The sequence below is a fragment of the Sturnus vulgaris genome, chromosome 1 (genome assembly GCF_052056855.1).
Source record: "Sturnus vulgaris isolate bStuVul1 chromosome 1, bStuVul1.hap1, whole genome shotgun sequence".
NCBI lineage: Eukaryota > Metazoa > Chordata > Aves > Passeriformes > Sturnidae > Sturnus > Sturnus vulgaris.
In genome coordinates, this window is record NC_142243.1 from 134531195 (window position 1) to 134543560 (window position 12366).

Here is a 12366-nt window from a genome sequence, read left to right on the forward strand (position 1 = left end):
GGACAAGATGAAAATCAATGCAAGCAATTACACCATAAATGCAATGCCTTTCAGGTGTGATCCCTCCTGATGGTTTGCAAATAAGCCCTAGGGCTGTCTTGCCCTCACCCCCTTTGCAGTGGTCTGCCAGGGTAGGCAGGAAACAAGGATTGTGTTTCTTCCTGGCATTCTTGCAGTTTCTGTTCCTCTGAATCTGCTTTGCATTTGGGAAATTATATTTTAGGGGGCACAGCTCCATAAGGTAAATGAAAAATCAACTGTTGTTCAAATCCATTGTTGATTATCTGGAAGAAACTGTGCATTTGGTAACAGAATACATTTAGCGGTCTCAAATAACTTTTTGTTTGATTTAAGGTGAGGAAAACCCTGTTTCTTTAACCATTTCTACTTCACTATTATCTGGTATCATTATATAGTTACTTTAGTGCACATCTGTGGGATTTCAGTCTGTCAGTGATGAGTTACAGCTACTGTGAAATTCTCCATGTACTTTTAGCAAGATGATGAGTACATCTCAATAAGCTGGTCAGGGCCATAGCTGAAAATGTTGCAATTGTGTTCACAGGGTGTTTGGTAACATCAGTCTGTACTGGCTTCTTTCCTAAGAACGGTGTCTTTGGGAACTTCTTGTTGCCTTTTGATACCCAGCTTAGCTCAGGTGTGCTACTTAAGCTATTGCCATAGATTGCAAGAGCATCTTAGTGTGAAGGGTCATGTAAAACAAGCAAATATTACAAGTTTTGCATTTAGTAAGTTTTATGGTGGTCATGTGATCAAAATTTTTAAGAGCTACACTGGATATCTTGGTCATTATCATTGTCATTTAAAAAGCAAAAACTTTTGCATACAGCAAATCCAACATGTGTAAAATAAAAATAATTTTAGTTCTTGCTCTAAGCAGAGGTCTAAAGCAGTTTGACCTAAAGCACATTTCTTCCTTTTAACCTCACTAAGTCTTTGATATATGGCATTTTAAAGCCTTCAAATTGAACACTTTATCTTCTGTCACATGATAAGAGCATATGAAATGGATTGAAGCAGAGGTGCAGAACAGGCTGGTCTGCAACTGAGTTATGCAGACTTTTTTTCTAATCAAGGACTATGACAGTTCATCCAAACAAAATTTCAGAAGTATATTAAAGTATATTAAGTAGCTTTGCTGTCGGACTGCCTGCAATGCTCCTGCTTAACAATTCAGGTGCTATCAGCCATGCTTTTAAATCCATGGAGAAATACCTAGAGAACATAAAAGAGATTAACCTAAAGAAATTCTTCCTATAAACAAAAGCTTAAAACCAAAATACCTTTTCTGACATTTTAAATGCCATTTTATAATTCCAAAGAAGTACCACTAACTTCATAGCAGAGCTTTACAAGTTCTACAGACATATTGCTGTTTTCTTTCAATTTTGTAAGATTTTGATACTTGGAGGATTGGAACTTGGAATGACAGTCCACACTTTATTTTAAAGTGGATTTTTTGTGGTCCAAGGTGAAGGTAGACATGAAAGGTTATGCAAGCAGGCTGAGCCTTTGTCATTTTATTCTTCTTGTGTGTTTGTACAATACTAATGCAGTAGAAATGTACTTTCCATGCATGTTTTAGAGTCTTTTTAAGTGTCTAATAGGGCTTTGATATGAATAAGCAGTAGTCTTTTAAAATTAGAACATATCAGGTATATTATTATGCACATAGCCCTCTCCATATCTGTGACAAGGTTATAAATGACACTTTAATTATGACTTTTGCATGCCAGTGCAACACAATTACAACTATCCTTTGTTTGTATAGAAAATTTCGTCATGTTCTGCTCCAAAATCTCTCCTGTATTTCCAGTGATAGGCTTGATTTTCCCCACACAGATGTATTTCAGTCTCATCTTCATCAAACCTTGTACAACATTTGACACTGATCTTTTTCCAGAAGTTGCAGCACTGGTGCCTGGAACCTTCTCAGCAGAAGGATTTCAGCTACTGGTCTTCCCACAGGAGAGCAAATTCCCAAGACAGGAGCAGAATTTCTTGTCCGACTTCATGTGTCCACATCAGTATTTAAGTTCATCATTGCAGTCAGTGAAGTCCAGTGATTTGATTCATCTGAACCACTCTTGGTACCTGTTTCCTGTGGGAATTAATGAGATTTTGGGAACAGTTGCAGCCATGGGATGAGACCCGAGGGCTGTCTAATGGCACCAGTTCCATGGTGGTCCCTGTACCAGGTGAAACTGGAGCCAGCTGAGATGCTTCCTACCATCTTTCCTGCTTCTTTGCCAAAGGTGCAGGTTTTAAAAATTGGTTTTCTTACAGCACTGAAGGGGTTTGTAGTTGTGACTTAAGATCAGACTGCTCATAGGCTGGCCCAGCCCAGTTAGCAAAAAGAGACAAAGGAGTTTCTTCCATGCTGACCCAATGCTCCTGGGCTATCTATCAGAGAACTGAAAGCTTTATCTCCCACACAGGGAGCCTAGAAGCTCCAAAAGGAACTGACTTCAGGTTTCACACCCTGCACCAAGATCTCCCAGGCACCTGGGTGGGGGTGACCATGGCATGGGTGCAGCTCCCACCGCCTCACTGGGGCTGCTTACACCTCTCATCTCTTCAGGACAGAGGCTGAGGAACCTGAGTCTGAAGGGGACAAACCACAGCATTTGTTCCTTATGTGCTCTCCTGGCTTTGCTGAAATATTTGCTGAAACACGGGTGCTGATATAAGGGAAGGCCAGGCACTGCTGAGCAGCACATCCTGCACCAGACTTCACCAGGGTTCATGGCTCCAGCAGATGTTCCTGCTTGTCAGGGAAGTGGGAACTTGGTCATTTCCCTGCCCTGCTCTTGCCCTATGCAAATCCCTTTTGAGCTGATGTCTAGAAACAGCCCATCAGATTATGGCCAAAAACACAGCATGCAGTCATCCAGTCTTTGACTGTGACTGGTTCCCAAAAAACAGGTTTTTCTTTGGAGAACGAAAGTCTTAACAGGAATTTTTTATTACATTCAAGAACTATTTTGATTACTTTTTTAATGGTAGATCAGCACTGAAAAAAATAATTTGAGTACAGATTTACTGTAACTGTCGTTGACTTGACTGGACTTTCTAACTTCCTGACATATGGTGTCCCTCCTGCATGTAGGATGATAGGTTGGGGCATTAATACTTAAATTTTATGCATACAAAGGTTTTGTTTAATTTTTCAGTGCATTGTTTCTTGGCATATACTCTTGCTTTCTTGGTCTCTGAGTGACTGCATCTACTATATTTTGAATAACCTTCTGTGGAAAAAAAACCCAAAACAGTAACTTATTGAATTATAGTAAGCTAATTCCCTACAAAAGCTGTACCTCAACAAAGAAGATACCATGATAAAAACTTCAGCCATGGAATTCAGTACAGGAACAGAAACATTGCTGTCAAGAAGTGGAAAATGTGCTTATGTAACATTTATCTGCAAATGGTTACAGCTGCTGTTGATGTTAACCACTCTGAACAGTTCATGGAAGCGCTAAATAAAGAGCTATTCTCGGTAGCAGCTGTCCAAAAAAAAAAAAAAAAAAGATAATTTCCTGATGCACTGGGCTGAGTGCTGGAATAAGGGTTATTAAGGGGTTACTCTGGATTTACACCATCATTGCCAAGAATACGGTTATAGCTTGGTCTAGTTAATTGTCCTGACAAGGATGCAGAGCTGGCCTGGTTAAGTAATTAGACCTGTAAGGGAAAAGGGAAGGAACTATTACAATCAGACATAATGAGCTACTGTTGCAGTGGAGCTATCTTTTTGTGGAGAACAGCTCTGTCTATGAACAATGGTTTATTCTAACTGTAACAGGAACTTGTGTCTTGCAGTATTTCAGAACTATTTGGAACATTCATTTTAAGAGGCGTGGAGCTTTTAAGCAATAAAAAATCCAGTAAAACATATTTAGGGGCTGATCCTGAAGTGTTTCACAGCTGTAAATCACTAGAGCTTGTGCTAAGCAAGAAGATGAATTTTGTCTCCTCTATTTCATGTATGTGGTAACAGAAGGGCCTGGGGCACATTTCCACATTTCAACTTGAAATCATGAGGTGGCTCCCCTTTAGGACCCATGACTCCATGGAACACACACTTAGCAGCACTAACAAGTGCTCCTAGAGGAGTAGTCCAAATTTAGCCAAAATAAGATGGAGTAGAATAGACCCAATGTATTTTGAAATGTCATATAATATTAGGACAAAAAATTATGCTGTCCAGTTTTTCCTGCTTTGACTTTCGGGAAAGAGCTGCCACTGTTCTTTGGCAGCCAGTGCCAGTGTAATGATTACTCAGTAAGAGATTTGCTTGCCATTTCCCATGGTGGAAGATTTCCTGCTGCAAAGCTCTCTGACTTCTGCTAGTTTGTGTCAGATACAAACCCAGCATGCACTGAGGAAGAGAGCCCACACCACATTCAAAGCAAAAAGCAAATCCCTCAGCCCTCCAGGGAACCTTTGGCAGCTGAGTGTTCACAATGCCTGTTGTAGCCACACTTACTGAAACTGGTTGTTGGTGGGGAGAGCTCCTGATTTAGTAGATCACAGAAAGCTTTGTAAGCTGTTAATTATAGAATGCACTAGTTGAATGGCTCTTGAATTACTTATGAGATTGACTCACAGTGTTTTCCTTATTTTTGCTTATGCAGCCCAACAATTTTCCCTACAAGGAAGAGATTATGTCTGTGAACCCTACATGTCTGGTTGTGATTATCCTCCTTTTCATAAGTATCATTTTGGCTTTTAAGGTAAGTGCACTATGGTGTATAAAGTCTGCTTCTGGTCATGGGTGGAATGTCCCTTGCTGGGAGGTTTGTCTTTAGAAGAGTTCTGGGTAACTACAGGCCCAGCAACTTGAAACAGAGTTACACACATCGTCATGAAAAAATTGTGAAAAATCTCACAGACAAACACAAGAACGTATAGGCCACAATGGGGAAGTGTGATGCGTGTAGGAGGAACTTGTGACTTATGAATCCTTTGAAGCAGTGGATCATCCAGGGGACAAGGGAGAGCCTGTTGATACAGACTTCTTGTTTTTTCAGAATGTGTTTGGCAGTGTGTCTTGTGAAAAACTTTAAAAACCACCCTTAGATGTGTAGGGGAAAAAAGTAATCTCTCTGACTGCAGCTAGGGAATAAGGAATAAGGATAAATTATTAGTCTTTCCAGCACTGTGATCCATGCAGTTCGGTACATTCATAAGAGATCTGGGAAGGGGAAGGAAATCTAACAATATTTTTTGCAATATCATTCGAAATAGGGAAAATAATTAGCCAAGAAATATTTGCAGGAGAATCTCATGGGATGGACTGACTGAACAAGGAAATGGTAGAGAAATTCAGTGGTGAAAAATTCTAAGTAGTGGGCACTGAGGAAGTATGCTCTTGTTTCATAAACTGCAGTGGACTCTGAAGTAAGCATGACCACCTATAAAAGAAGTCTTTTAGCTGTAACAGATAGACCTGTGAAAATATTAACTTAGCTCATTTCTGGTCAAACAAGTAAATCAAATGCTCAGAATATTAAGAAAAGAATAGAAAAACCAAAAATATAAATTGTATCATTTCTTAGCCAGTTTTGATGCCCACCACCTCTGGAAGTAGGGCTTCCCTTCTGGTGCTCTGAATTCTCAGAAAGAATTTTGTAGAGCGGGTAAATAAATCCAAGCAGTCTCTCCTGGGAGGAGCACCATAAAGAACTGTTAGACCAGGCAACAGAAGGACACAGGGAATGAGAATTTATTTGCTGTTATGCAAACCTAGTGGGTGAGAGGGCTGGAGGAGGCAGGTGCCAGGCAAAGGGGAGATGTAGCATCACCCAGAGCAGCCAGAAAGGGCTCATGTGAAACCACCACATCCAGGTTGAGTGTCCTGTGCAGCAGCCCTCTCCTGATGTGGGTCAGAAGTTCAAAAGGAGCTCAGAGTAAGAGCAGACAAATCAATGCAGGAAAAACAACCACCTGTGGCTCCAACTAGTACCCCAAGCATTGGACCTCTTGTAAAATATGCTGGTGTGTTTGCCCTTTTCTTGCACCCTCCTGCAAGTTTCTCACAGCACAGCACTGCTGTTTTTGTATTTCTTGTGTGGACTTTATTCTAAATTAGTCTTGCTTTTTCTGCAAAGCAATTCTGCATTGTATTAGAGAAGTCCTAAAGAATCACAGTGACACCAAAGGTGTTGCTTCTAGACAACACATTTTACAACATACACAGGAAATGTTATTGTGGTAGCTACCTGGCAAAGAGGTAGATTAGGTTATTGAAGCTACTTCAAAACTGGGGAAAGAAACCCAACAGACAGGGTACATTAAAGTGCTGTTGGAAGCTGTGCTCACTTTTGTGATTTAGCAATAGAGTTTAGCCTTCTGGTCTTATATGTTCCCAACCGTACAGCTGATTTTATTTGCACTTCCAAGAAATATGTGTAAATTTAACAAATCCATAGATTTTTCAGGTTCCACAAGGAATGTGCTCTAAAAAATTTCTCCAATGCAACCAACAGCACCTTTTTACCCCACATGGATCTGGTGTTTCATTGACAAAGTATGTCAAGAAAGCTTCAAGCTTATTAAAAAAAAAAGGCAACTAAAATTGGAATGGCAAAAATGCTTACTACAGAGACAAGAAACCTAAGAAATTAATAGTGCCAAAGACTTATTTTGTTTTTAAATGGTAAAACATATTTTTCCTAGAGTATATGTGGCTCATATAATGCTCATTTTAGCAACATACTATCATATAAATGTGTCACAAAAAATGTGACTCACACAGAAACACATACTAAATTCCTGTCAGTATTTTCATTTAAATTTCTTATGTTTCCAGAAGAGCTGCTATGCAGATTTACAGAATCTGCTCCATCAAATGAAAGCTGAACACACACAGATGCATCACATTTATCTTTGATAGACTTTACAGATGGTACCACATTTATATATTGAAACTGGAAAGGTCCTATGTATAAAAAAACATGCCTCCTCTCCCTCTGGAGTTCAACTAGAAATAGGAGAGAAACCTATACATTGTGACCTAGGAAAAGCTACAGTAGGGAAAGCTGCATGTGGTGTTCACCCTGCACTTGCTGCCAGTAAGGGGTTACCCAGAGGGCTGCTGTGACCCAGATCAGCACAGACTTTCCCTTGCTGTGTTACAAGAAGCAGCACAATACAACAACCTCTTATTTCCATAAAGATGCTGGTCAGTCTTCTGGTCAGGCATCTGATGAGCACAGGTCTGCAGTTCATTGCTGTTATTATAAAACTTAACAGGTGCATCTGCAACTGCAACAGTGAGAGGCAGGGTGACAAAGTTTTGTGGGTTTCAGATCCTTAGGGTCTCAAATGATTTCCCACCATCCAAAGGGGAAGACTGAAAGCTGGTTAGAAGTAGGCATGGTGCCTGTTTCTTCATTCAGCCTTCTTACATACCTGTCCTTTCTCATGGTGGTTGCTTGGGGCTGCCTCCCCCAAAAGGTGTCTGTCACCAGTCTATGCTGTGGTAGGCAGGAGATCCACTAAGGGTGGATTAAGCTGAGGGAGTTCAGGCCTTTTATCGAGGGCCAATTTCAAATGTGAACATTAGTCTCTTGGGGTAAAAATCAATATATTTCTATACTGTTTGTCCAGCCACACATTTTAAAGCAGTATTTGAAACCTCAGCCAAGTCTTTAAAGAAAGAAAATTGGTAACTGAGTCAGAAGCCTCATTTAACAGTGGAGCAGTATTGGTAGAAAATAATTATTAGGAATGAGCTTAAATAAAGTTGCAGGTTGAGGAAAACAAGTTTCTGTGATTCATGATTTGCAGGTCAGCAGCGCACGTCCGGCAGTTGTACAAGGACATGCTCCAAGCTGCTGCCACTTTCCACCCTATTTTGGTCAGTGTCTCAGGGCCAATTCCTTGGTGTGTGCTGGCTGATGACCTTCTTAATTCAAGGAACAGACCTCACCCACTGAGAAACAGCCTGTGCATGCAGGAGCAGGGATGATTAGAGCTAGGGTTCAGAGCTGGGAAAGCTGTAGAGGTTCATTGTGGGGTTAAGTGTGTTTTATTCACCACATGGAATGGGAGCATTAAAAAATAAATCTCCCACTAGCTTCTCCCAGATAGGATTGTATTATCCAAAACAGGGCTTCCCTCACTTTGGATTTAAGAAGGAGTATAGAAATAGTTTTGCAAGTAGGTAGGCTTAATGTAAAGGGTTTCTTATAAAGACAGGCTGTGTCCCCACAGAAGTGTACTATATTCAGTCTCTGTTCCTCATTGACTCTTATGCCTTTCTCAGGCTATAGTATCTGAAAGCTGCTGAACTACTAATTACCACTTAAAATTAACAATGACATTTTACTTCTGGAAAAGATGCACTTCTCCATGTATGTGCCTTTATTTGTTTCAGTAGCCTGGGGTAGGTTTGCACAGCCCACAGCTTGGCCTGTCTAATCTTCCCGTGGGACTTAGCTCACTCCACAAGACTTTTTCTCTCCCCATTTGATGGCCAAAAGTATTGTCAAAGTCTGCAACAGCTGCAAATCAGTCCAGGGTCTGTAAGGTGCTGTGGAAAAAAGAGGAAGCAAATTTACCAGATTTTAGCCAGCTCAGCCCTGGTGGAAAAAAACTTCCTGATGTGCAAGCCATCAGTGAATCACATGGCACCCTGAAAAACACAGCTCATGTGTGTCAGCTCTGGATACAGAGGAAGCACAGGGCAGCTCAAAGGGATAAGAGGCTTTTGGAAGGCCATCAGTGCAAGTGAGTCACAAAAGTATGACTCACTCAGTGAGACACACATGCAAATTCAGTGCTGGCAGATTCATCTGCATGTGTTAGGTTTGTGGAAGAATTGCTGTGGACGCCTACTAAGTAAAAATAGAAGTTGGGCACTATCAAAACATAAAATTCTCCTCATCACCATCGTGAGTGATTGCATGGGTGTCTTGGTTTGAAAGAAAACAAAAGGAAAAACCCTAACCTCCAACAATGGGAAGCAGAAAGCTCCAGAGAGAGCTGCTTTAGTCCTGCCAGCTGCATTACCGACATCCTGCAGATCTGGCTCCAACTCCTCCACATCTTCCTGCCTCTTATCTTCCTTCCAGTCACTTCACTCCTCTCTGCTGCCCGAACTGGAATCTCTCCTGCTCGTGAAGGATGTGGTGGCTGTTAGCATTTTGACCAACCAGTTTAAAAAGTGGAGACTACTAGTTGTTTGACAGGATGCAGCACTACCCAAGCTCCAGGAATGAAAGCAGTGAAGTTTATGATCTTGCAGTAGGTTTATTGTTGCTACAGGGGCTTTTGTCTTAAACTGGGAAAAAAACTCCCAACTATTTTTAACAGTGTTTAAAATAACTTCAGATATCAATAAAAGCTTTTTGGTGATTTTCTCTAGTCAGGCAAAAATACTAAGATCTCAGACCATTTCAGTCACATGGAATGCATTGATTGAATAAGCCCTCTTTATAAACTGAAAGCCACAGTAAAGTATCCTCAGAACCTTCTCAATTCTAAAGAACCCCAATTCTATCAGTATGAGGAATGATGTTGGGTTGTTCACAGAGCCCCCAGACATCCTCCCACTCACTGCAACCAGGGAAGTGACTGTCCAGTGCTTCTATCATGATGATGTTCATATTTATAAAGAATGGAAATGCTCTGTCAGAAAAGCATCCATGGTTTCTTTTCTGCACAGAATAATAAATCCCTTTTCTTTGCAGGGTTACTTGATAAGCTGTGTGTGGAACTGTTACCGATACATCAATGGCAGAAACAACTCGGATGTGTTGGTGTACATTACCACCAACGACACGGCGGTAAGGATGTCAGATGGCAAACATTTGTGTAATATTATGCATTTAAAGGCTTTATTTTATATTGCTGACTTTTTAGTTAACCACCTTAATCCCTTTGACAGTCCTCATCTGTTGGTGATGTTTGGACTTGAAACTCAAGGGGCTGGTGTTCAATAGCTGGAAATCACACCCATTGCTAAAAAGCTGGTTTTATTTTATGCATATTATCTGTTAAAGAATCTGTGTTAATCATAAACTACAGTTTATCTCGTGGCCCCAGGAATGACCCCCAGTTCTGAGCTCTCCAGCTGTGTGATGATCTGGACAGAGGAGGGACTGATTAGGACTCAAAGATGCCATGGTCTACACCTGCTGTGAAATTTTGATTTATCTACAGAAACTGTGATTTAGGACACTTAACATCTGATGTAGTGCTTTACAAACTCACAGAGAGGAGCTAAAAGGCAACAAAAGTTCAATGATTTGTTTCACAGTCCGTAATGGGGTTTGTATCCAAAGGAAGCAAAGGAGACCAAATGAAACAAAGATCATCATGAAAGAAATTAATAAATAGATTTTAACCTCAAAGAATGAAAAGCATAGATTCACTTTATGGTAGTTTAGTGCTTACATGCACATGGGCAGGACATGATTGCTAGGTAATGCCTTGCTTTTTGCAGAAGGTACTGAAGGAATATAGGAAGATGGGGTCTCTGGAAAAGAGCCAGTTCTGTCTGCAGGGATTTTGCTGTGGAGCTGCTCAGTTCCACCCAAGCTACACTGAAGACTCTGTGCCAGATCAGCCACTGGGGTGACTTGTGGGCTGATGTAACAAGGGTCTTTACACCATTTACATAACAGAATGAGAGCAGCATGAACTTGGGCCTTTGGATCATCTGGGTAAAATCCCAGCATTGCCTTCCTCGGGTTTCACTAACTGTGGGTGGTCTCCATGCACTGAGGTATTAGACTGTCAGCTGTAATCCTCTGGAATGAGTGATTCCTGTGCAGCCACAAGGGCTTAGAAAACCATAACTACTTTTACATGAAAGATAGAACTCTTGCATAGTTATTTGTCTTCTATACCTGAAGTTTTAAGAAAAATGCAAGAAGTTTTATAGATCATGATCCCAGCTGGCAGCCAGGACATTTAAATATAAAAACATGAATATATTGAGAGCTAAGAAGTGTTACTATTTTCTTTACTGGAATCAACTTTGAATAACAGGAATTTTATGTGAAATAATTTTGATAGTTCTTTTGTTCAGCCTGTAGGTAGTTGTAACTCAGCTTTAAACATTGTTAACTCTACAGCCCACAGAGCCAGCGGCCTCAGCAGTGGGAGAGTGTCAGCTGGATTATCTGGGAAACTAAACATACTTCTTAAAAGTTGCATTAAAACCACCTGCCTCATTGCTGTCTTCATAAAACAAAAGACATTTTAGAGATGCCTGGCTACCAAAGTTCTTCTCAGTACTTTTGTATTTCGTAATTACCAAAAGTTTCTGTGAGAAAAGGAAGCCCTTTCATCCCATTCACAGATAACATTGTTGGACTGAACCTTTAATTTAACTTCACTTACCTTGCTCTTGCAATATATCTAAGCAAAAGGAGGTTGTGAGAAAGGTTGTGCATTCCTAGCTAGGGCTCTGACCACTGGACTCTTCTTCCCCAGTATTTACACTGCTTTAATTTTAATAAGGTGAGAATATGTCAGGTATGATGCATCTTACTAAGGAAGTTCAATAAGATGACATTAAATGAGAAAGAGCTGATTGGGAATTTATCAGCTAACAAAAAAAAAATCACTCAAAAATTCCTGTTTGTGGGTACAGAAAGGCTCAGGAGCAATGCTGCCAGGGAAGATTTTCTCAGGCCCAGACAGAAAGGCAAGAGGAGAGTCACTAACAGCCTGGGTTTTGAATTATTTATTTGAGGTGGAGGCAAGCTTCATTGAAACCCATGTCTGATTGCTTCTTTCTAGTCAGGGTGAGCACTTTCACCCTTAGGTGACACAGTCCATATCCATCTCTTTCACATCCTTCCCTGACAAGTTCCATGGGCACCCACCAGCACAGTGCACTCAGTGTTGTGATGGAGGAGCTGATGTGCTCCTGAGCAGCCTCTTTCTTTCTTCTGCTCTTTGCTGGGCTTCAAAAGGAACAACAGTATGTGGGGTTAAATCCCCATCATTCTCCACTGTGAGTCAGAAGGTAGTTCTTGCCTCCCTTTACCCCCTGAAATCATAGACTTAAGAAGATTATCTTTTTCATATGTCTACCTTGTGAAACATAGACAAAACTCCCTCTCCACATGACTAAAAAGTGTACGTGCAATACTGTTGGTTTGAAATGGTTTCAAAATGAAGCATGGAAGAGTAGAGCTTTGAAAGTTAAATACTGAGGACCTCTGAGAGTTTAGAACTCTTGAGGAAACCTTACAAAATTTTGAAATGCTGCAATATGTCACTATAGTCTGTTGAATTGTATAATATTTTCCCAACATTCAAGTGTACTTTTGTATTAAAATGATGGTTTTCCATTTCTATGAATGCTGCGAAACTTCTTTCAGC

General features: G+C 40.6%; 1 protein-coding gene across 1 annotated transcript in view; it reads left to right on the top strand.

The window, feature by feature from the left end:
* LAPTM4B (lysosomal protein transmembrane 4 beta) overlaps positions 1-12366 on the top strand; it is a 58406-nt gene that overhangs the window by 28645 nt on the left and 17395 nt on the right. The window contains exons 5-6 of the mRNA XM_014879811.2: positions 4659-4757; positions 9720-9815. Of these exons, the coding sequence (XP_014735297.1) occupies positions 4659-4757; positions 9720-9815 (195 nt within the window). The remainder of the gene's footprint in view (positions 1-4658; positions 4758-9719; positions 9816-12366) is intronic.